Source organism: Octopus sinensis, linkage group LG24 (assembly GCF_006345805.1).
Source record: "Octopus sinensis linkage group LG24, ASM634580v1, whole genome shotgun sequence".
Classification (NCBI taxonomy): domain Eukaryota; kingdom Metazoa; phylum Mollusca; class Cephalopoda; order Octopoda; family Octopodidae; genus Octopus; species Octopus sinensis.
Window position 1 is genome coordinate 17197330 of NC_043020.1, and position 26144 is coordinate 17223473.

Consider the following 26144-nt stretch of genomic DNA (forward strand, 5'->3'; position numbering starts at 1 on the left):
TATGGTACTAGGACAGCATTCTGCACCTTATATGATGACATCTGGTGTCCTACAGGGATCTGTTCTTGGTCCTGTGTTATATGCTACATACATTAGTGAACTAATGCCAACTTGAAGTATGTTACTGCATTAAAATACACAAACAACATTAAGCAGTACCATGTGGTAAAAAGAACGGATCTTATATGCTACAGATCTTTATTGGACACAATGCAGTAATGGATTGTTGACTGATGGCTCTGACTGGCTATAAACAACTTCACCCCTATATGTTTTTGGAGGAAAAACCTGGAATTTACCTAGTCCCCTCACAACACAGAGCTTAAGAATATTAATATACTGGTAGCTGTCCTGAGACACACAATAGTCATTATGTCATGAGCATATTGCTTCTTTGGGTATCAACATACTAATGTTTTGATGTCTCACAGCTGACTTGGTGGAAACCCACAAGATTATTCCCTATCTCGCCAATAACAATTTTAGCTACTAATTTGAATTCAATACCTCTACCTCTCATGAACATTTTTATAAAAGCAAAAAAAAAAAAGAAAAAAAATGAATAAACAGCACCCGTGACTTCTAGAATCATGTTAGAACTGTCAAACCATGGAACAAACTACCAATGTCAGTTAGCGGCATCTTAGAATTTAGCAATACTACTCCAGATGTGCCTATGCACCCTTTCCTTATGATTCTCTTAATGTTCACTTTTCCAGCTTTTGTGTTTTATTGTGTACTGTGCAAGTACTTCTAGCATTCATTGCTGTCTATGCTTTGTCATCCTCTTTTAACCCTTTATGGCAAGTTGTAGGTGCAACTGAGTACTGTATGCAAGAAACTCATTATTGTGTGTATTTATATGTATGTGTGTTATATGTTTGTATTTAAGTGTTAGATTATGTGTGTTTGTATGTGTGTATGTATATATATATATATATATTACGGAGATGTACTTGCATAGCAAGTGACCTGATCTGAGATTGTGTGCTGGAACGAAAACAATTGCAGCGTGGAAGGTGTTTATAAGCCATTTAAGAAACACACAAAAACCGTTAGATTCACTTCAACATTTAAATTTAATTTGTCAAAATATTTTCGTTGCAACAGGTCATGGTCTCAAAGCGACGAAAATATTTTGACAAATTAAATTTAAATGTTGAAGTGAATCTAACGGTTTTTGTGTCTTTCTTAAATGGCTTATAAACACCTTCCACTCTGCAATTGTATATATATACATATATATATATAAAGATCGATGAGTGTATGTGTGTGTGTTTGTGTGTTGAAGAATATTGGAAATGACTGACACTGCTTGTATGACAGTGACATGAGGTCAAGACAAGCATACCCTCTCTCTCACACGCACACACACATACGCATGCGCGCGCGCAACACGTTTCTTTCAATTTTGCTCTATGGAAGACACTTGCTTAAGATGCCATGCAGTGGGACTGATCCTAGAACCATGTGGTTGGGAAGCAAACTGCTGAGTTTCACAGGCATATCTGCACCTAAAGTATGTGTGTTTGTGTGTGTGTGTATGTATACATTTATTTGTATATGTAGATGTATTTCAATGTATTTGTCTGTATTTGTTTGCATATATGTATGTATGTGAGTATGTATCATCATTTAATGTCCATCTTCCATGCTGGCACAGATGAACGGTTTGATAGGACCTGATGAACTGGAGGCCTCTGTATGTTTATGATAGATAGATAGATAAATAGATAGACAGATAAATAAATAGATAGATAGACAGACAGATCTGTGAAAATTAATGACATTTTTGCAAATAATACTGAAATAATTTTAGTGATAATAACAATAATAATCTGTTCTTTGTTTGATTTATGGGGTGAGCGCGAACACAGACCCCACACTTAGAAATAGTGCACCCAAGTTGCCCACATTTGGGGCGATCGCAAAGGTCAACCCAACCGGAGTGCAATGGTAATATTAAGGGTATTAACCCAAACATAAGTGAATTACCTCTGAATAAATAACATACACCATACAGTGAAATATAGCAAAATTGCTACAATTGATTGTTATATAAATGAACATTTTATAAACCACGATTCAACTGTAATACCAGTAGAGGTGATTATAAGATCAGAATTCAATTTGTTTAAAAAGTAACACTGGAGGCTTGTTTGAATTAGTTCACTTTAAACACATTGTAAGTGATGGACCCTTGATGAAATTGCAGTGACTAGGATGCATAATTGCATATGGAGGAATGTGCAGTTGCTGCAATTGAAACATGTTGGTCATTGTTATATATGCTGAAGAAACTTTTTTAACAAAATGTTTAGGATATGACTAAATCTCCACTCACCTCTCCATTTTCAATTTTATATATATTTATATGTCTATATGTGTCTTATATATATAATGTATAATGTCTATATATATATACATATATAATTATATTTATATATCCATTTTGCAAGATTCTTGATGTGAAATCGTGTGTTGAAACAGATATTGTTGTATTTGGGGATGGTCATGTTGCCAGTTGAGCCAATAAAACACACGTACTATATATTTGGTGTTAATTTGATTCAGCTTTATTTTATATTTTACATTAATCGTATTTTGGCTAGAGTTCTTTTGTCACACTTCTGTGACCTCATCAGTGGTCCTTTGCTTTCTTCTTTCTCATTTGTGTGTCTTTCCTTACTAACAATCAGCCATTTTGTATTTTGTATTCCTATTGTATGTGTCTTTATTTGCGCATGCATATACCCCTATGTGTGTCTATGTTTAGTAAGTGCGTGTGTGTGTGGGGGGGAATGCAGCATTATCTGTATCCCCTGTTTATACACGTCCGTTTAATTTGTTTTTATTTATTTTGTTCGTGTTTATAACCCACTTATTATTTTTCCTATTCTTTCTTTTTTTTTGTATTTAATTTAATTTAATTTTGTTAACGTATATAGTTATTGAATTCCATTTGTTTATCTGTGTATTGTATTCTATTTTGTTCATATTGTTATCAGTTTATAGGGATCTTATTCTGTCATATGTTGTAGTGTGTTAGTTGTGTGTGCTAGTGTTCCATTCTAGTTTCCTATTCAGGCTAGATTTATCTTCTATTATTTGTGTAGCTTCTGTAATTTGTCTAAGCATTGCGTCTGTTCTATGTGTGGACAAGATTTTAGTTTCTATGTTGTTGAGTGAGCCCCTGTGTTCCTGCTCGGCATGCTGGTACAGAACCAATCAGCTCTTCTCTTCCTGAAGTTCCCTCCAATGTTCATTTACCCGCTCTCCTATGCTCCATGCTGTTTCCCCTAGTATGTTGTTGTCTTGTTACTGCACCGTCCCTCTGTACATCATATACTATAGACTACATTTCTGGCTTCACAGTTTGTTTGTGGGCTAAATCTACATACAGTACAGTTCCTATCAGTACAGGGAGTTCTACTAAAAGGGTAGGTTCTACTGATTCAGTAATGTAAAAAAATTAAATAAAGCTGAAGCAAATTAACACCAAATATATAGTGTGTGTGTTTTGGCTAAACTGGCAACATGACCATCCCCAAATACAACAATATATATGTAATGTTTCATTTATATATAATGTCTTTATTTATATATATATATATGTATAGGGTGATTCAAAAGTCACCATGCATAGGAAAAATTTAGTTATTTATAAGAAACAGTTAAATAAAAAAAACTTTCTTATAAAAAAATAAATTGTTCTTATGTATGCCGACTTTTGGATCACCCTGTATATACATAGCTTTATATATATATATATATATATTTGTCTTTATATATATATATATATATATTTGTCTTTATATATATATATATATATATATATATAATGTATTTATATGTATATATATATGTGTCTATATATATTATATATATATATATCTATATATATATATATATATATATATAATGTATTTATATATATATATATAATGTATTTATATGTATATATATATATATGTGTCTATATATATATATATATACACACACACACATATACATATATATCTTTATGTGTGTGTGTATATATATATATATACACTAGCTGTTGGACCTGGCAGTGCTCATGTTTTCTGTGTTGAAGTTAAGCCCACCTCTGACCTGTGTTGAAACCTTTTAAGTTCCCTGTGCCAACTATTACTCATTAAGATGTTATATCTGGATTGGCAGGGATTTTACCTAGTTAACGATTTCAACATATTCCTACAAACTGGACCATCTGAAATTGCAGTCAAACTGTAGGGTGTACCTCAACCTGTTAAGAGTGATGTTTGTTTATTTCTCTCCCCTTAATGCCACCTTCTGTGCAAAATTGATCAGCATCTCCAGTCTCAGCAAACCTCGAAAAAAGTGTTCAGGTTATGTCATAAAATAGAATCCATGTGATCATTTACATGAAAATATCCCATTGACTATGCAAAAGCTGCTGGGAAAATAACATTGTTATGGAGATTTCTGTACAAACGCTCGATTGAGGTCACAAAAATTGATGTCAACTGAGCATTATCGAGTTTTCGAAAAACTCCGGCCTTATTTGAACTTCCGGACATGTAATCTACCTATGTGCCAAAAATCATTAAAATCGGTTGGACGGTGTGGAAGGAGTTAGAGTAACCCCAAACACACAGACACACATACATTATTACAACTGAAAGGCCTTGATTTCCAGGACTCTCAGTTGCTTGTTTCCAGCTGATGATCACACATATTAAAGAATGCATTTATATTGAGTCCTGTAATTTATCGCAGAATTAATAGAGATTTACATATATGTTGTTAAGTTCACATATATATATCTGCTTGTTGGTACCTCACCTATCTTTGTCTTTTGTTTTCTGTACGTTTCAACTATATATATATATATATATATATATATATCATCATCATCATCATCATCATTTAGCGTCCGTTTTCCATGCTAGCATGGGTTGGACGGTTTAACTGGGGTCTGTGAAGCCGGAAGGCTTCATCAAGCCCAGTCAGATTTGGCAGTGTTTCTACGGCTGGATGCCCTTCCTAACGCCAACCACTCCGCGAGTGTAGTGGGTGTTTTTTACGTGCCACATATATATATATATATATATGAATACACTCACACACATGTATGTGTATTTCTATTTGTGTGTCTATGTGTATGTACACTACCCTAGGCATATATGCACACACACATATGATTTCTATGTATATACACACATATGGTTACTTTAAGCTCATCAGAAAATACATATATATCTTATAGTCGTATGTATAGAGTACTTTTGTTCTTTCTTGTACACTGAAATCTCTCTCTCTTTCTCTGTATACACACACACACACACGTGTGCATGTATGTTTCTGTATGTATATATGTGTGTATGTTTATATATATATGTACATGTATATATACATATGGATATGTCATCATCATAATCACCATCGTTTAACGTCCATTTTCCATGCTGACATGGATTGGATTGTTTGACTGAGGTCTGGAGAGCCAGCAGCTGCAACAGACTCTAGTCTGATCTGCCAGTACATATATATATATATATATATATACACATACACACATGTTGATGGGATGGCTATCATCTGACAAGATGAAGCAATCATCATGCATACACACACACACACATATATATATATACATACATACATACATAAAAATATATATATATCATATATATATATATATACACATAGATGTATATACATATGCATAAATATATATATACATACACAGACATATATACATATGTATATAAATATATATATATACACACATACATATATACATATATATATAAATAAATATATATATATATGTATGTGTGTGTATGATAGATAGATATATATATATGAATAAATGAAAGAATGGAGCACAGGGTTTCTACCCTTGATATGTAGCTTCAACCGTGTTTTCTGACGTGAATTTGCTACCCAGGTATTGGTTAACCGAATTTTCCATACTAGGATAATTCATTCACCTACTTATATATATATATATATATATATATATATATATATAAATAGGGTTATCCCGTCTTCGCGAGTGATTGCTGTCTCCTTGTGCTTTTTCAAGGGTATTTCTGACCATGACCACTCAGTTGACTATTCAGTCTTGCTGCAGATCTGCATTGTTTGAAGCATAGTTGTAAACAGTTGTAAAAGATAAGTACCGCCCTCTGACTCAGTGATTAGTACCTAGTGACAGCCTGAAGTGAGGCAGATCTAATCTTGTGAAACCACACGTTTTACATCAAAGTGACCTCTTAGGAGGCTGCTGTGACAATAACCAGGGATCTCTCACGTTTATATATATATCTTTTGTCTTTTGAGTTTTGGCCATTAGACTGCAGCCATGCTGGGGTACCACCGTAAAGAGTTTTTGATCAACCAAATCAACCCAGTACTCTTTTTTTTTGTTGTAAAGCTTGGTACTTGTTCTTTCGCGGGGATGTATACACACCAACACCGGTTGTCGAGCACTTTCTGGGACAGGTCATCCCATAAGTTCTGTCTGAATTTTGAATAAAGAAAACAATTGATCAAATGTAATATTTAATTGAAATTTAATCATCAGTGTACTTTCCCTAATTATCTATGACTTCCTTCCATCTATTTACAAGCTTTTTAATCCCATCAGTGTAAAACTCTTTTGGTTTCAGAGTGAAGAACTCTGAAATGTTAGTTTGCCCCCCCTCCCCTCCTGGCTTGCGAAAGTTATGTCCCCCAAATGATTCTATAAACTATGAAACAAATGGTAGTCTGAAGGAGCAAGGTTGGGAGAATAAGGTGGATGAGGAATTTTTTCCCAACCAAGCTCTTCGATCTTCTATGACGTGATCTTTGCAGTGTGGGGTCGCGCATTGTCCTGATGTAACATCACTCCTTTTCGATTCACTAAAGCGGGTCTTTTTTTTCTTCAAAGCTTGGTTCAAGTGCTCTCATTGCTGACAGTAGATTTGAGCATTGATTGTTGCATTAGGTGGTCACAATTCAAAGTGAATTACTTCTTTGCAATCCCACTAGATAGAGAGAAGAACCTTTTTCCCATGAAGTTCCCTTCTTGGATGTGGTTCCCTTCTCAGTTGAAGACACCTACATCCACTCAATGGAGGTCTCTCAGGTCTTTCACGAGGATATTGAAGTAGGCACTCTTACTCAAAGACACAAATGCACATGTAGAGATATACCTATATATCTTTATACAGGTATTACTTGTATGTTAGTAGATGCAGTGCAGGCATAAGTATATGATTGAGAAGTTAGCTTTGCAGCTAGGTGCTTTCAGGGTTAGTCTCACTGTGCAGCACTTTGGCCAGCTGTTAGTGGATTTGCTAGATGGGAACGTAAAAGAGATTGTTGCATTTATTATTGTGTGTTTGTGTGTGTGATTCTGATTGCGTGTATGAAAGTGCAAGGAGCTGTGATGTCAGTCTCTCCTGTTAACAATTCATACTTTGTGCCTGTACAGCTATGTGATTATACAACGAGGAAATGAACGAGCGATATGCACACGTGTGTGTGTGGATATATATATATGTATACAAAGAAATATATTACTTATATACACATGTGTATATGATATATTTACATACATGTAAGATACATATATGTTATGTATAGCATATATAAATATATATATACACACACATACAATATATATATATATATATGTATATATTATAGGAATATCATAGTTGTTGATGAATTGTACTGTTGATTTCTCATTTACGATTAATAGATATTTTTCATGCTCACAAATGTTTCTATGATTTGAATAAGAGTTCATTCAAAAAGCTACATTTATCAAAGCTATTTTTTGCAAATATCTTTTTCAATGTTGTTTAAGCATTTTTCAGCTGATGACTTTTTAAAATTTTTTTTCCTTCCCTTCCTTCCTTCTGTGTAATTTTTCCTATTCAAAGACAGTGACCAGAAAGTTGCATTGATATAGAAACTGTACTCATTTGTAATTCATTATTTTATTGATACATACACGCACACATACACACACACATACATATATATATATATATATTTATATTCATGTATATATGTATATGTATATTTATATTTATGTATATGTATATATGTATGTATATATACGAATATATATGTGTGTGTGTATATATATTTATGTATGTATGTGTGTGTATATATTTATGTGTATGTATATGTGTTTATGTGTATATATATTTATATATGTACGTAAATATATATATATTTATGTGTATATGTATATGTGTATATATATGAGTGTGTATATGTGTGTGTGTATATATATATTTTATAAATATGCATATGTGTATATATATGTATATATATATATGTATATATAAATATTTAATGAAAATAATTTGGGTGGATGGGTGTTAAGGACAAAGGACAAACAAATATTCGATTTTAAATCTTCTTTCCTGAACAATTGGATTATTATTGTGTCGGTAAGAAGCCCTCCATACATAACATTACAAGAAGGTATCAGTTGTGTATAGTTATTGTTTTTTTTTTTTTGCATTATATATTTTTTGTGTTCAATATCCAATATGTAAGATTCTTGTTACTTAAAACCCAGGAGTCACTGAAATTAGCTAACTCTTGCAAAACATTTATCCTTTTAAAATTTGTAATTCGTAAATGCTCTATTGCTCTAAGTAACAAAAAAAAAAAAAAAATTATTAATTCTTATTAATTCGATTGATTATTATTATTCTATGATTATTTCTGAAACTATCTTCTCTTTTGGATCTGATGGATTTAGAATTATTTATTTATTTACAATTTTTTTTTTTAGTTTGCTTCAGTACATCTGTTTTAAAATTTCACAAATTTTTTTGTAAATTAAATCATTTTTTTTTTTACCCCATCTGTTTTCACTTGTGGAATGATGTGACATAGTATTTGGTGACTTCTTCCTCAATTGACTTATATTTTCATCGCAAAATTCAAAATTTCTTTGGCTGAAATGGATTCTTTGAAATCTGAAACATTTGTGAACCAGTGTGATTATAGGAATCCTTTTGGAATCCAAAATATTTTATTTACTATATAATTACTATTATTAATATTTTTTATTATTAATATTATTAATATTATGATTAAATTATTATTATTATTATTATTATTATTTTGATAGTTCTAATTATATATGTATTATTGGCTTTTAACTTATTTTCCCTAAATTCAGTGTTTCCAATCTCTCTTTTTCTTCTCAAATGCAAGATACGGCCATGTTTTGTAAGACTGGCTATGATCTCTGAAGGATACAGTGCCATTGCAGCATGCCAGGTGGTGAATTCTGAGGACCTCATTCATTGCACCAATTGATTTCTCACTTTCAGCATTCTTCATTTGAGTTTTTGGTTTTGTGATTTTGGTTCCCTCTTTTCTGTGTTGCATGTGTAAAAATGATACTTTCATTAGTATTCATCAGAACTGCTTTCCTCATGGACAGTCATAGTAGTACTACATGAACTGGGAGTAAACTAGCTGTAGTTTCTCATCATTGTCTTTGTGGTTCCACTGGACAACTAAGAAACTACATTTTACATTAGAAGCTCTTGTGATGATGATTTCCATTAAATGAACTAGAATTAAAGTAAAAACCATTTTCATCATATTTCTATTCCATTTGCTGATCTTTTTAATCCTTTGTTTTCTTAAAGTTTAAAATAATGACAAAATAGTGAAGAATTGCTTCCCTTGCTATAATATCCCCCAGACCAATTTGGAAACCTAAAGTATTTATTACACATTATCTTAGTTGGTTTGCTCATCAAATGGTATCTAGATGTCACGTAAATGTCTATGGTTAGTTGTGATAAAACTGAATTATTTAACATAAAATAACATTCATAAAATAGTGAAATAAATTAGCGAAGTCAATTGCAATTTTTTTTTTTTTTTGATTTAAAAGGAAAAGAAAAAAATTAAACAATGTAGAAATGGGAGAGACTTGAGGTTGCTATGATGTTATAAGTTCCATGAGAAATGGTTATTTTCCTTTTTGTTTTCCTGTTAGATCAGTTCTTGATTTCTTCAAAATAGCTTCAATTTTGGTATTTCTGTATCTTTTCTTTTTGTGCAATCCCAAGTAGCTTATTAAGGTGTGAGAAACAAATTTAATGCGAAAGAAATTTTTTTTCATCTTTAATTATCTGTCCCGTCTTTTCTCTTTTATATAAAATATTCCATCAGATTCCACTGGGAGGTTTTCTTAGCATTGAAGATATTCTATATATATAATTCTTTAAAGTTAACAGTCAGTTAATACAACTCTGTAATAATAATCAGTCATTTTTTTTTTTTTTTTAGTTATTATGTATACCTGATACCTTTTTGTCAAAGTTAACCATTTCCAACAACATACATGCAAACACTGTAGAATCGTAAATATTTAGGCCATACATAAAAGTAATAATCATTCCTCCCATCTGGTATTTTCTTCAAATATTCATCTTTTAGATTTTCCTGGCCTTGGCATATTTCAAAGTTTTCTTTTCATTTGATTCTTACACTTCTCACTTTTTAAACTTATAACCAATAACGAGGATCATATTTTTTCTAAATAGCCTATGCACACCTCTTAGAAATTCTAATCTGGACTCCATTGTTTTTCTTCTACACTTTTAGTTTCCTAAACATTTTCACTCTCACATCAATCATTCATATCTTTGCTATTCATTATTATATTTGCAGTACATGTCACATACAAAACACATACATACGCACAAACACACATACATCGATGCATCAACTAGTATTTTCAGCTACATAACACGTCCTTCTAAAGTTGGAAATTTTTTATAGGTTAATTTTTCTTCTCTTTTATCTTATTTCATCTTAGTTGATAGAGCCACCGGTTCTCATGTTTATCCATAATCCCTGTGACTGAGCCTTTTCTTAAGATGTTTTACTTTTAGTTCAGGACTATACACTATTAATGAGCAAAGTTTCCTTTAAGCACATCTGGAGAAAAGTAACTCGGTTATAGTAGTGTGGGAGGTAACAAGTTAGCTGGTTTCAGTTGTTATATAACTTAACCATATTAAATCTACTTCATTTTTCACAGTTTAGTATTTACTAGTAAAACAGTTTTAAAATCATAAATGGACAAAATCAGTCCAGTCTGGTCTGAGCATACTGGTTGAAACCAATGAAAGAGTATTAGTAGTTTCAGCTTGACTTAAGTCAATGTTGTGATCTTGTTTTAATTTGGGCAAACAAGATTTATAATTTGCCTTTATCAGATTCAGATAATTCTATAGAAAAAAAAAAATTAATTTGAAACTATTAAGGCTTTTCATTTCATATGCTCATTATTCTATTTTCTTATTATTTATCATATGACAGTTTTAGTTCAAAAATAATTTTCCTTCTACATGCTAGTAAAAATACTATTAAAGTTGTTGGTAGTGTGCAGGATAATATATCAATAATGATAGTAAGAAAAATTAGTCAGTTATGGAGTTTTCTGTTCTATGTTATTTATATACAGATGTAAAAAGTCTCTAAATATTTTTAAGGAGGTGAGATGGAATATTGCTTAAATCCTAAGAAAAAGTCAACATCTTTTTTATATCTGTGTATATATAAATTCCTCTTGACTGATTTTTCTTTCTGTCATATATATATATATATATGTATATATGTAAAAAATGGATTGCAGTCAGAATTTCAAACAATGAGCTAAATTACCTGGCTCATATATATACTCATTTGATCTGATTCCATCACTGCTTAATTTATAGCTATGTGTGTATCTATAATTTTGATATGCGTTTGTTAGTTCATTATACTACTATTTTCAAAAGTAAGGGTTAATTATCTGACTAATGTTGGGTTGGCATTTTTAGGCATAAGAATGTAATTCATATTCATAACTAGAAAATATTGTAATGTCTGGATGCTCTTTTGATAAATAGAATTTTCTGACTTGATATTTATCACAATAACATAAATAAATCACTAAAGCAAAGAAGAGAAGCATCATTGTAAGATATTGTTAATTCCTTTTGTACCTTAATGCATTTCTTATACATTTCAAACTTCTTAGAAGTTTGAAACTTATTTACATAAAAGATATACACACACTCACATATTGCTGGGTTAATAAAGATTATAAAAGATAGCAAATGGTATACATTTTTTTCAAAATTTTCCAAAATAAAATAATATTAATAATGCTATTGATAATTATAATTTTGATGATAATGATAATAATGAGTATGATAATAATAATAATAAATGGTTACAATCAATTCTGAATTCTCCCACTATTCATTGTAGGAAAACTGGGGTTGGGGAAAGAAAACCCTACCAAGTTTTATACTGCTGTCTTAATTGCACGCCTTTTATAAAGAAGGACTGATTAGCTAGGAGAATTTATTTATTTATATATTTATTTATTAAGCTCATTATTAAATAATGGCAGAAATATTCCGTCACTTCACATCCCCCCCGCCTCACAGAGATCCCAAGTACATATCCAATCACAACACATCATTCCTATTGCAAATTAATAATTGTGGATCGGTAAACAAATTTTTTTTTTTCTACAAATTTATATCGGTCCCTTCCCCCCAAACTACAAAAAGGAAAAAAAAAAAAAAGCTGCCACACATGACAAAATAAATAAATAAATAAATAGATAATCTTACACAACAAATATTAGGCTTTTTTCTTCCTTTCTCTTCCTCTTTCTCTCTCACTCTCTCTCTCTTTCTTTCCCTTTTTCTCTCTCTCCCTCTTTCTCTATGTATGTTGTTGCTATTATCCCTTTGTTTTGTTTGTCCATTTTAAACCAATGTTTTTGTGGCTTGATTTTAACAATGTAATGGTATGGTAGTTCTCAGTATATACATTGTATGTATATGTGTGTATATGTATATATAATATATATATATATCATCATCATCATCGTTTAACATCCGCTTTCCATGCTAGCATGGGTTGGACTATATATATGTATATATATATGAATATGTATATATATATGAATATATATATTTATATATATATGAATATGTATATATATATATGATATATATATTTATATATATATGATATGTATATATATTGAATATATATATTTATATATATATATGAATATATATATTTATATATATATATGAATATATATATTTATATATATCTATGAATATATATTTATATATATATATGAATATATATATTTATATATATATATGAATATATATATATATATATATATATATATATGTCAAATACACACATACACATACACACACACTCTTCATGGTTGATTTTTTTTTCTTCATTTTTTTGTTGTATTTTGAGGCATTTTGTTTGCTTCCAGCTTAATTAACATTAATCCTAATGGTAGAACATTTTGCTTTCTGTATGTATGTATGTTATGTAATGTGTGTTATGTATGTAATGTCTAAATGGTGGTCAGTAGTTTTGCCGTAATCAGTTGATTTGTTATTTATTTATATATTTTTTTTTTGTATGTAATGATGGCTAGAATCATTATGTTAAACTTCTTTGACTATTTCTTGTTTAATTGGTTAATTTCAATGTTGTATGTTCCCTTCTTGGTTTGTGTATATCTATATATATATATATATATATATATATGATAAGTATAAGCATATTCAAATTAGGGTACCTTTCTGTCATCCAGTTATTCCATTTCATGATGTCTGTTTTCTGTTCTATGTGGTTGTTTAAAAGAAACTTGCTTACTCTGACCGTAGCTTCCAACATGATATCTTCAATATTGATTGATACCCCTCTGATTTAGCAATCTGTTAAATGTGGGTGCCAGCATTCTATGGAAGATATTCTTTGGCAGACATTCATGCTATCTTAATGCTCTGTTCTAATTTAGTAACTGCAGACACTGTTTGTTGTGTGTTCCTGGTTTTGAAGATTGACATTCATGAGTTATTTCATCAAAAATTCTGTATACAATGCATAATTTAGAAATCACTATTTTATATAAATATAAATATATATATTTTATTTATTAGGGAATAAAAATTCCGGCATCACAGGGATTCAAATAAAATAAATTATTCTCGATAAAGAAATATATGTTATTTAGAGGTAGACGTCCCCATGCAATTCATCAAATCCTAATATACATCACACCATGTCATTATATTGGGGATGCAGTTAAGACATGTTTCTGTTAAAGACTGTGTGTCTAGGGAACGTTAAACGCACCTCATGAAACATGTGTAGAAGAGAAATTTAGAACTGATTAGTAAATATTGAAATAAAATTCTATGATATGGTGTGATGTATATTAGGATTTGATGAATTGCATGGGGACTTCTACCTTTAAATAATACACACACACACACACACACACATATAAAGCTAATCCAAACATGAAAGCACAAAAAAACACAACAACGCGAGGGCGTGGAACAAATATAGTATTATTGGACGCTCATGAAAGAAGGAGGGTTTAACACAGAGCTCTTCGTCGGAAACATAGGAGAAGGAAAGATCCAGTGAAGGGAAGACAGAGGAAAAAATATCGCCATATATATATATATATAAATAAAACAATGATTTCTAAGTTATGCATTGTATGTGTGGTGTGTGTATGTGCCTTTATTCACACTATTTTTAACATCTTTCAGGAGTCTTAGATTTGTCAGTGAGCTTGTAGAATGATAGTGTTCTTGTCCAGATTAACAGTTGTACTTCGTGTTATACATATATAGAATTCTATGGAGGTAATTAGCCTAATCTCTAGGTGATATAGTTGTGGGAGAATAATTTAGATAGCAATGTCACAGCTCAACTTCTCAGTGGCTATATTCCTTGCTGGAAGCCTCTGTAATCTATTAGTTATGTTACACTCCATGTGAGCAGTACAGATTTTCCATGTGGGAGTGTGATTTTACTTGCATGCTGGTATATTACATGGTCTTTTACTCATTATATGGTATTGGACATATACCACCACCACACCCCAAAAAATGCTGTTTGGCTTTAGGGTCCATTTTGCAGTTGAATAGATTTCAGCCATGTCACAACACCAGTTGGTCTTCAGTTGAGTCTTACAAAAGGTAGTGGTGGCTGAAGCTAGGATCGAGGTTTCATAGATATTTTCGCAGTAGTAATCTCACTGAGGATGCATGTCAGCACTTTCTATAAATGTTGAAAGTGTTTAGATTTGCTGTTTTCACATTAACCAAAGGAAGTAGTCTTGTACTTGGATCCGTACTAAGTTCCAATTTAGAACTAATGAAAAAAAAAAAATTTACTGTTGATGGTGTTGATGAGGTCAACAGCCAAAAGCAAAGTGACATTCAGTGTTGTTCCACAGTCACAAAACCTCGTGACTCACAGAGGCAGTATAAACATCCTGCCTTACACTACATCATCATCATCATCATCGTTTAGCGTCCACTTTCCATGCTGGCATGCGTTGGACGGTTCAACTGGGGTCTGGGAAGCCAGAAGGCTGCACCAGGTCCAGTCTGATCTGGCAATGTTTCTACGGCTGGATGCCCTTCCTAACGCCAACCACTCCATGAGTGTAGTGGGTGCTTTTTACGTGCCAGACGAGGCTGGCAAACAGCCATGATCGGATGGTGCTTTTTACGTGCCACCGGCACAAGGCCAGTCGGGGTGGTGCTGGCAAACGGCCACGATCGGATGGAGCTTTTTACATGCCACCGGCACAAACATATATAATTGTAATTACTGGATGATCTTAACACATTGTGGTAAGTACCTGTTGTGTCTAGATTGCAAAAATGACAGACCAAATATTCTTGTTTTGCTCTTTCAATACGTGTTTGCTTTTACTAGTATTTCCTTCATTCATTATTATCAGTTGATCTAAGGATCTATCAATAAATTCCTTACAATCTACTCTCTTTACTGCATCCTCTAGGAGGTGGTCATATCATTTTTCAGTATCTCCATTGGGAATATCTTAAGTGTGTAGATTGTTTTGATAAGATACAGTGGAGAGTGTGTTGTTGGTGTGTTTGGGCATGCTGTAGTGATGACTGCGTTTTGCTAGTGCCTCTGTATGGATCGTTGGGCAGGTAGTAGCAGGGATCAGACGTGTTAGAATGGTCTACTTCCATCAACTCTATATGTATCATGTGTCCTAAGTGAATTTTTAGGTTTAGTATTTCTGTATTGGAGTGTAGATTCTTTCACTGACAACACCCAGAACTGTTGTGTGTGTAACTAGTATGCTTATATGCATGACTGCATGTGTGTATGTGTGAACAGACATATATACATATATATATATATATTATATATATATATATATATATATATATATATCCATGCATGCCTGCATGTGTGTCTGAATATGTGTGTGTTTCAACAAATGCATATATGCTTATGCTTATGTGTGTGTATGTGCGTGTGTGTGGCATGTATACATATGGGTTGCATATATGTATTTGAATGAATGTGAATCTCTAGCCACTGAGCAATCACAAACACCATTCACAGCTAACTCCATTCACTATTGAGGTGTAACAGTATGATTTCAGTGAGTGAAATAATATTGTTATATTGACAGCACAATGTGATGTGCATTGAAACACTAACTGTGATTCTCAGTACATTCACTTAATGCCTTCTGATTATCACACCTGTTCCATTTGGTCCCTACATGTAGTAAAGACCTAAACAGTCTACTTAATCATACGTGCAATATTAATGGTAATGATACAATCCAAATCCATTCCCACGTTGAGGAAGTTCATAAGTATACGTACATTCTAAGGATGTGCATGTGTGTCTGTACATTTGTGTGTGTGTGTGTGTATGTGTATATGTGTGTATATATGTCTGTGTGTGTGTGTATATATATATATATATATATATACATACATATATATATACATACACAAACACGGTGTGTGTAAATTGCCTTAAGCTGGACCATCTCTTCCAATCCACTGGTTTCAGAAAGTTCATTAAGAAACTCTCAAACACTCAACCCTGCACCATTTTGTTGGAAAAATACCCAATGGTCGCAAGTGATGCATCTACAGTACAGCTAATGTTTTTCTGAATTTTCTGAATTGTAAATGTAATTTATGGATACCCTGCGTGTGTGTGTGCATATATATATATGTGTGTATGTATGACTTTTAATGTCATGTTATTAGTTTTGTAGCTATGACAATGTAATGACTTTAATAATAATTCATAATATATGCATATTTTTTAATGAGTTTGGTCTTCTAACTGTGCTTTTGAGGGCTGTTTCATATGTATTTTGTATTTTGTAATTAACATATCTAAATGTACATTAATATAGAGATAGATGTGTGTGTATTTGTGAATATATATATATATATATAAATTTTTATATATGTATGTATGTATATATATATATATATATATATATATATATATATATGTATGTATGTATATATATATATATATGTATGTATATATATATATATGTATATATATGTATAAACACATATATATATATATAAATACACATTTATATATATATATATATATATATAATGTGTGTGTGAATATGTAATTTAAAATGGACTTGTTTTGTAAGTGAAAATACCTTCTGTGTTTTCAACATTTTTACAATATTCATGTTAATTTCATATTTCATTTTCAATAATGTATGAAACCAATATTAATTACTACACTATAAAATTTAAGTCTATTACTTAAGATATTATTATGTATGTGATATGTATTATGTATGTGAGAGTGTGTGTGTGTGTAATGTAAAATTGGTATTGAGCATTTTTGTGTGTATATAACATGTATTTGGTATATATCTGTGTATGTGTTTGTATGATGACAATGATGATGTTTTTTGTGGATTCATGGCCGGGGGTGGCATTATAAAGTTTGCTTCACAGTCACAAAGTCTGAGCTGAGTCCTACGTACATGTTTATCTTTTGCCATTTTTATGATTTGGATTAAGCCTGTAATTTGTAATTGAGTAGCTGGAAAATGTGCTGAAGCCTGCCTGGTGTATTGGAGACGTTATACGAGAGCCTGGCTTCATCACACCGTGTCATGCTGATGATTCGTTCCATGGACCATGTTCAGGGCACAAGTGTCTAGAATTCACTGAGTGCTTAATTTTGTGGACTAAACAACTTGAAGAAGATTTTTTTTTCACTAAATTTGTAGAGAATCCATCATCAACATCATCATCTCTCTCTCTGTCTCTCTCGCTCTCTCTTTTTCATACATACATATAAATAAATATAAGGATAAGTATGTTAGGCAGGTCACTATACAAAAAAATGTATGTATGTTTACATACAAAAAGGTCTGATTTACACAGAATAAAAATGATATCAAGAATTAAAGGGGTTGAAGAAAAACTGTTTCTGGGGGCTTGGTGGTTCAAAATAATGTTTGTAGATTGATTCCATCATCAGATGAGACGAACCTCTGTCTTCAGGAAAGAGATCTTACATTTGAGGCGTTGACAGAAAGATAGAATTCAAAGATGACAGTTCAAAGCTGTTGGATTTGTAATTCTTTTCTTCTATCCCTTTAATTCCTGATATCATTTCTATTCTGTGTAAGTCGGACCTTTTTGTATGTAAACACATATACACTTTTTGTATTTCATATATTTTATACACTTTGTACATCGACCTGCCTAACTTGCTTATCCCTACATTTACTTATATACCCACTCAAGTTTAAACTACTAAGTGTATTCTATATCAGAATATTTGATTCTCATCTATGAAATATGTATATATATATATATATGTGTGTATATATCTATCTATATATCTATATATATATACACACATACTCACACATACAAATATATAGATGCATATGCATATATGTGTGTGTATGTATATACATAATGCACAGTATTGATGTTCTATTTTATGCCCACCATACTACTTGTCCTCACTACTCTTCTGCTTTACATTAACTTCTCTGTATAACATCTCATGCTCTCATCTCAACACACAGCAATCACTCATTATCTATTATCTCAATCAACAGCAAATTCGATTTGTTTCTGTTGTATAAGTCAGCCCAAAACTTTAGGGTTTGAAGCACAGGATCATTATGGGAACACTTTTCTGTTCATCTTGAACCTGGGACTTCAGAGAGCTAGTGGTTCATGCTTTGGAAGGAATGACTGTGTGCTTAAGAAGTTCCCTTTGCAACCCACATGGTTCCTAGTTCAATACCTTCAGCAAGTATCTTTTACAAAAGCCTTGAGTTGACCAAAACCTTAATAGGAATTTGATAGATGGATGCTGAATGGAATTCTACCATGTATTTCAAAGGATATAAGCATAGTGAGAAACCAAGAATTCTGAGATACTCTCTTGTTACTCTGACTGGCAGAAATATTGTGAACCATCAAGAGGGCTTTTGGAAACTTGTAACCAAGAATGCTATTAATCTTCCATCTATCTATCTTCTCCATCCACTGTTCATGGAAAGTATCCTCAGGCACCTTTTCTTTAAGTTTCTGTCAAAAGCAATCATCATTAAACTTTTTGACTGTGTTCCCAGGTGTGACCACCTGAGACCAGGGAGATTATCTAACTCAGTCTTGTTCTCAGGTTGACTCGGCTTGAAGAACCCATCTTGTGATTCTTTTCTCCAATATTCTAACCACATATCCACAGTTCATGGAGAAGTAGTGACTCGACTTGGAGCAACCTCTGAGTTATGCGATCCCTCAAGTAGCATTACTCCAGAGATCCTCTGGAGGAACTCTATTTTGGCCACTTGTATTTGTAGTCTTTCAGTCATAGATTGCAATATACAGAAATAGGAGTTTAGTATGGGGGTCTGAAAGATATGACGGGTAGAATGCTGGGAAAAAAAGAGGCAAGTGGATCTTGTGGAGATTGGCTATGGCACGATCCAGAGAAGCTGGGGGCAATGTAATTGTGACACAAAAGACAGAGAGCAAATGTCAAGCCTGCAACTTAGTTGCAGAAGAGAATCATTGGCAATAAGTCATTGGCCATCTTTTCTGATATGGGTCTTGGATGTCCATTTAATTATCAACCATATTAGATAAAGCTCACCACATATACATATTAAAGGGTTTTGTGTTCTAATCAAGCTGAAGCCCAATCAAAAAGCAAAGGAAAAAACATGTAGCATATATGTATGAGGACTGAAAACTGCCTGAAAATTACAAACGCTGCTCATGTATAAGATGTTAAAAAGGAAGTGGAATTTCTATTGAGGACATGTAGTAAGGTGGATAGTGACACCAATGTGTTCATGTGGATATCTACCTAACAATATGAATATGTGTGTGTATGTATGTATACATACTTAAATACATATATGTTATATTATGTATGTATTTATATACGTATTATATCTCTCCTGTTTTGTGTGTGTGTGTGCGTGCTCGGCTGTATAGGATATTTAGTAGTTGATTGATTTTGATTCATTGCATTACTCATTGTAGTATTCACACGTGCACACATATATGTGTGTGTGTGTTTGTATGTATGTGTATTCTTCTGTGACGGGGTATTTTCCTGTGCAGTGGGTGACTATTTCAACCTTGTATTCCATAGGATGAAACCATGAATAGAAGAGATAAAAAGGGCAGAACTACTACATTAAAGGACAATGCTGTACTCAATGGCCAGGTCAGCTAACACACTCTGTTGTCCTCTCATGCTCTCTCTCTTCCTCTCTCTCATGACTTTCTCATCTCTCTCTCTCATCTCTGTAATTTCACTCTCTTATCTTTCTTTCTTACCCTCTCATGTTATTAAGCTTACAGATTTTGCTGTGTTGCTGATATGAATTATGCACACTTCACCACAAAATGTATATTGAGTACCTTAATTTATACACATGTAAACCACCTCAGGTTTTGTGTGTGTGTGCATGTATTGAATCTGTTGCACCAAGGTGACTCCGATGTAACATTGCAGATTGCAGTCAAAGATTATTGATTAAAAGTATTACATGTAACATATATATATGTGTGTGTGTGTATATATACATATATATATATATATATATACACACACATACATACACATAATCATCATCATTGTTTAATGTCTGCCTTCCATGCTGGCATGAGTGATATATATATGCGTGTATATCATGGTATGGACAAGATTATCAGATGTTGTTGTATACTGCTGCTCCCAATGTGCTTTATGTTGTTTTAGCTTTCTAATGAGGCCCACCCAACAAGCCCCTTGAATGGAACACCAGGGCATTGTAGGGTTACCTTTTTACAGCTGAGTGAACTGAGGTGACGTGAAATGAAGTGTTTTGCTCAAGAACACGATGCACAGCTGGTATGGGAATCAAAACCATAATCTTGCCACTGGGCCACACACCCACACCCACACACACACGCTTGTATAGATGTTGTCTCTGAATATATGTTATTTGATGGAACCTATTTCAAGGCAGCTGGAATATATGTATTTTGCTAACAGGTTAATTTGCAACATCAGTGCCTGTTCAGGTACTGCTAATCTATATAAAGTTGGTGGGGTGATGAATCACTGCTGCCTCTAGCAGTTGAGTGTCTATCACTGACAAGGTCAAACAAGGTCGAAATCACCTGATCTGGTGGTTTCAGTGCTGGAGGTAGTGGGGATTTATCTCCCTGCTAATGATATAAACAAGAGTGCATTTTACACTGTAAAAGCCAATATGAGGGTTTCTCTCATGGTAACTACTGGAGTATAGTTTGTTGTAATAGAACATCAGTGTTTAAGTGAGGATAAATATTACCTCCCAGTTTTAATACTGCCTCTGTCGCTGTTGTATGTCATCATCATTATGTCTCAACCTCTTTATTTCCATGCCTGCATGGGTTGGGGCAGGACTGTTATGCAACATCATTCTCATCCGATTTGATCATGTCTAGATTCACAGAGGAAATCTAATCCAAATTCTGTAAATATTCTTAGTCATGCTCAGTGCTTTTTGATTGACTTATGTTAGTCTACCGAAATAGGCATTTTCTACCAACCTCGCTCGATCATGTTGTATAACCATGGTCCACTTTGCTTATTACTTACTGGAAATGACTTTGAATGAATGATAATAAATGGTTTCATAGTAAGCAGTGTAAGGAGTCATAAGTGCCTAAGCAAAATTTACTGAGTAGGGTGTAAACCCAGCTTTTCAGGAGGCTGTTCAAAGCATTTTCACTGCTCCCCAAAACTTTTAGGTGGTACACTTGCACCCTTTGCGACCCCTGTTCCTGAGTCAGTGTAAGGAATAATGAGAAATTTTACTTCAGTTTAGTATAATTCACCAGTTTCTCTTCAGTTTTAAAATTGTGAAATAAGGTAAGTCTGTGAGCCGTAAGGTGAGGTGAGTTCTGATGTTTTGAGTGTAGTTATTCTTGGAAGAAAATATTTTTTCTCAATGCTGACCATCTCAGTTTTCTTGGGTTTGGTTTTACTTTTTTATTCACCTTCAATTATATTCTAGATATGAAAGATGTTGTTACATCCCTATCTGCAAGGTTTTAATTAACCATTTTGTTAACCAGAAGTAATATTGTTGCTATTTATGTGCTTCATTTAAATTTGGAAAGAATAAAAAATTTGGAGGGGTTTAGTAAATTAACTCTTTCATTACTAAGCTTCTGTTTGAAATGTATCTTAATGAAAGTTCCTTATATAAAACCATGATGAAAAGTTTTAATTTAAATATGGATGAATATTTTTAAACAAGGCAGTTTTATATCGTAGAACCATCATAGAATCTGTGGTGCTCTAAATAGCAAACTGACACTCTTCTTATATGACTTCTAGATTCTAAAAATAACTGAGATCTGAAAAATTCTTTAGGAGAACCCACTTGTAAAAATTTTCTTTTCAATGACTTCTTGAATTTTATCAGGCCAGCCTTGGTCTGTTTGAATAATAACAATTGCTGTTTTGTTACTAGATTACTTGTGGTCTATGTCAGTTAAAAGGCTTGATAAAATATTTTGTATACCTTACAATGGTAGTATTTTAGATGGGATTGTATGACAGCGAATGGTTGTTTTTTTTTTGTTTTGCTTTTTTGTTTTTTGGTATATAGAGAAACTTAGTCCTTTAGCATTGAGATTACTCTGGCAAATGTAATGCTTCTATATATTCACATTGCTTTGAATTAATCATGCATTATATTGAAGCTTGAGATTTTGATGATGTGATTGTTTATTTTTAGAATGACATTATAGGGTGGGCGTGAGAAGCCAGGTCTGGCTGGTTTGAAAATAAAAGAAATAGAAAATTTGGGTTGGGTATGACCAGTTTAAATGCTATGGAGTTAATATGATTGAGTGTTATGCTTTTAACAAAGTTAACAGCAGAATGAAATCTAAAGCATAATTAAAAATATTTGAATGAATCAATGTTATAAAGTTGTATAAACCTGCACACAAAAATACAAATAATAACATTTACAAGAGTGGAATTTTTATTCATCCTGCTAGTAAATTATAAATTGGAACAAAATCATTTTATAAAACTTCCTTTACATTTTTTCCTGCTTATTCACACATTTCCAACTTAGAATAGTGTGGCATTTTACTGCTTTCCTATTTTCTAATGACAGCATACACCACATATATGATTCACCTGTTTTATCTGTGTGATACCTCGGGTGAGTGTTTTCTACGAAAGTCTCAGGTCAACCAAAAGCATTGTGAGTGAATTTAGTAGCCAAAAACTTAAAGAAACCTGTCGTGTGTGTGTGTGTCTTTTTGTTTTTGTCCTTCACCACCACTTGACAACTGGTATTGATTTGTTTATGTCCCTGTAACCTGGCAGTTCAGCAAAAAGAAATCAATAGAATAAGTACCTGGCTTTAAAAAAATTAAGTATTGGGGTCAATTCATTCATCTAAACTCATCAGAACAGTGCCCCAGCATGGCTGCAGTCCAATGGCTGAAACAAAGTAAATGATAAAAAATAAATATTAGCGTCATGTGATTATATCTTTCTCTGTCTGTAATGCTCATAAATGCAGATCATTTTGGTGGTATTACTGATACTGTCAATAATTGTTTTAGCCTAATTTAAAACTTCTGTGTTTAAACTGACATCCTTTAAAAGTGTCAAAAAGATCTCTTTCTATTCATATATCATTTGAATCTTTAGTGAATAATTGAAATAATGTTTTATCAGCATTATAGGCTTGTCTTTAAATTAAGTCAGCCTCTCTTTCTGTCTGTCTGTCTCTCAACACTGTAAAGTGGTTTGCATTTGGAAGGGCATCCAACTAAAAATCATGCCTAAACTAGCCTCACCTATGCTAGTGCCATGCAAAAAGTACTGAGTCCACCCTACAGATTGGTTGGTGTTAGAAAGGGTATCCAGCTGTCAAATCTCTGCTAAAACAGATACAGTAGCCTGGGGTAGTCTTCTACCTGGCTGGCTCCTATCAATTGTTCTACCCATGTATGCATGCAAGACGGATGTTAAACAATGATGTTATATATATATATATGTATATTTGGTCCAAATAATAAGACAAAGAAATACTTTAACACATTTTTAATGGTCAGTTACAATTTGTATTTCTTTGTCTTATTTGGATTTATGCTTTACTCTTTGCTACACCCACACAGTGGTTTTACTGTCATAAAACCAGAATTTTCTATATCTAAAGAATCTGAGAGTGTTGGTAGCCCAGAACTCAGGTTGAGTGCTTTTTTGGAAATACCTTACCTTTATACGCTGTCAGGACTATATATAAAGAGAGAAAGAGAGAGAGTTTTTGAAGTGATGTACAGATATTGTATATTTAGAATAACAAGGTAGTCAGAATGTAGATGATTATATATATTTTCTTATTTACATATTTAGCACTTTCTTTCGTTATTAGATTTATCAAAAGTGGTTTCAAGTTAGATTTCTTGGCCTTTTTATATATAAAAAATTTCGTGGGGTTTGCCAGGCAAGGGAGAAGAGAGAAGAAAAAAGTTTTTGAGATTGAGGGGAGATAAAGAGTCATGGCTTTTGTATTGGCATGGTCAGACTTGTTTGTTTAGTACTTCGTGGCCTTTTAAGGTGGGGAATGAAAAAGAATTTTTGTATTTGAATTGGTTAAGATCTTAACTGAAAAACTAGATGTTGTTTTAGACTTTCTCAGTAAAAATTATAATTGCATTTCCAGGTCTTAGAATAGTTGTATGGATGTGGTCAACTTTTTTGGGTTGAAATTCAGGATGTGTGTGTGTATATATATATATATATATATATAATTGCTGTGTGAGTGTATAGTGAACTCAGAAATCACTCTTTCAAAAACATTTAGAATTTCAATCAAAAAAAGTTGATCACATCCACACCAACAACAACACTGAACACCTTTTTGATCTCCATGTGTCTAACACACGTGGACATGCCTACAAAGTCAGAAAACAACACAGCTCCCATGACTTTCGGAAACATTTTTTCACGCTCACAGTTGCTGAAGCATGGAATAAACTGCCTGCATCAGTTGTTGACTGCCATGACACTGCATCCTTTAAGGCCCTCATGCTTTCCGAAATCCGTCGAAACTACACCTGATTATATATACACTTTAGATGAGTTGTAGTGCACCTGAGCACTGTACACAATTATTATTATTATTATTATTATTATTATTATTATACAACTATTCTATAACAAATACAAAAGAACAAGACCTGGAAATGCAATTATAATTTTTACTGATGAAAGTCAAAAGCAACATCTGGTTTTTCAATTAAAACCTTGACCAATTCAAATACAAAAATTCTTATTAACTATAAACAAAACATTCGTGCAAGTTGTTTGGCTGAACGTTCACACATTCACACATCGTTTCCATGGGAGAGTCCATCATATATATATATAAATTGTGTGTATAAATCATCATCATCATCATCATCATCATTTAGCGTCCGTTTTCCATGCTAGCATGGGTTGGACGGTTCTACTGGGGTCTGTGAAGCCAGAAGGCTTCATCAGGCCCAGTCAAATCTGGCAGTGTTTCTACGGCTGGATGCCCTTCCTAACGCCAACCACTCCGTGAGTGTAGTGGGTGCTTTTTACGTGCCACCCGCACTGGTGCCAGACAGAGCTGGCAAACGGCCACGAACGGATGGTGCTTTTTATGTGCCACCGGCACGAGGGCCAGGCGAGGCTGGCAACGGACACGAAACGGG

At 32.8% G+C, this 26144-nt stretch overlaps 1 protein-coding gene and 1 pseudogene across 9 annotated transcripts in view; one reads left to right on the plus strand and one right to left on the minus strand.

Moving 5' to 3' along the window:
• The window catches only part of LOC115223970 (histone-lysine N-methyltransferase, H3 lysine-79 specific-like), a 204026-nt gene that overhangs the window by 101263 nt on the left and 76619 nt on the right, over positions 1-26144 (plus strand). For 5 of the 9 annotated variants that reach the window (XM_036512732.1, XM_029794725.2, XM_029794728.2 and 2 more), the window contains 2 exons: positions 9220-9285; positions 20548-20622. The exons of 2 other annotated variants lie outside the window; for them this stretch is intronic. In XM_036512732.1, the coding sequence (XP_036368625.1) occupies positions 9220-9285; positions 20548-20622 (141 nt within the window). The remainder of the gene's footprint in view (positions 1-9219; positions 9286-20547; positions 20623-26144) is intronic. 2 more of the 9 variants (XM_029794726.2, XM_029794729.2) reach the window with 1 other exon arrangement.
• On the minus strand, positions 1857-2031 carry LOC115224137 (annotated as a pseudogene).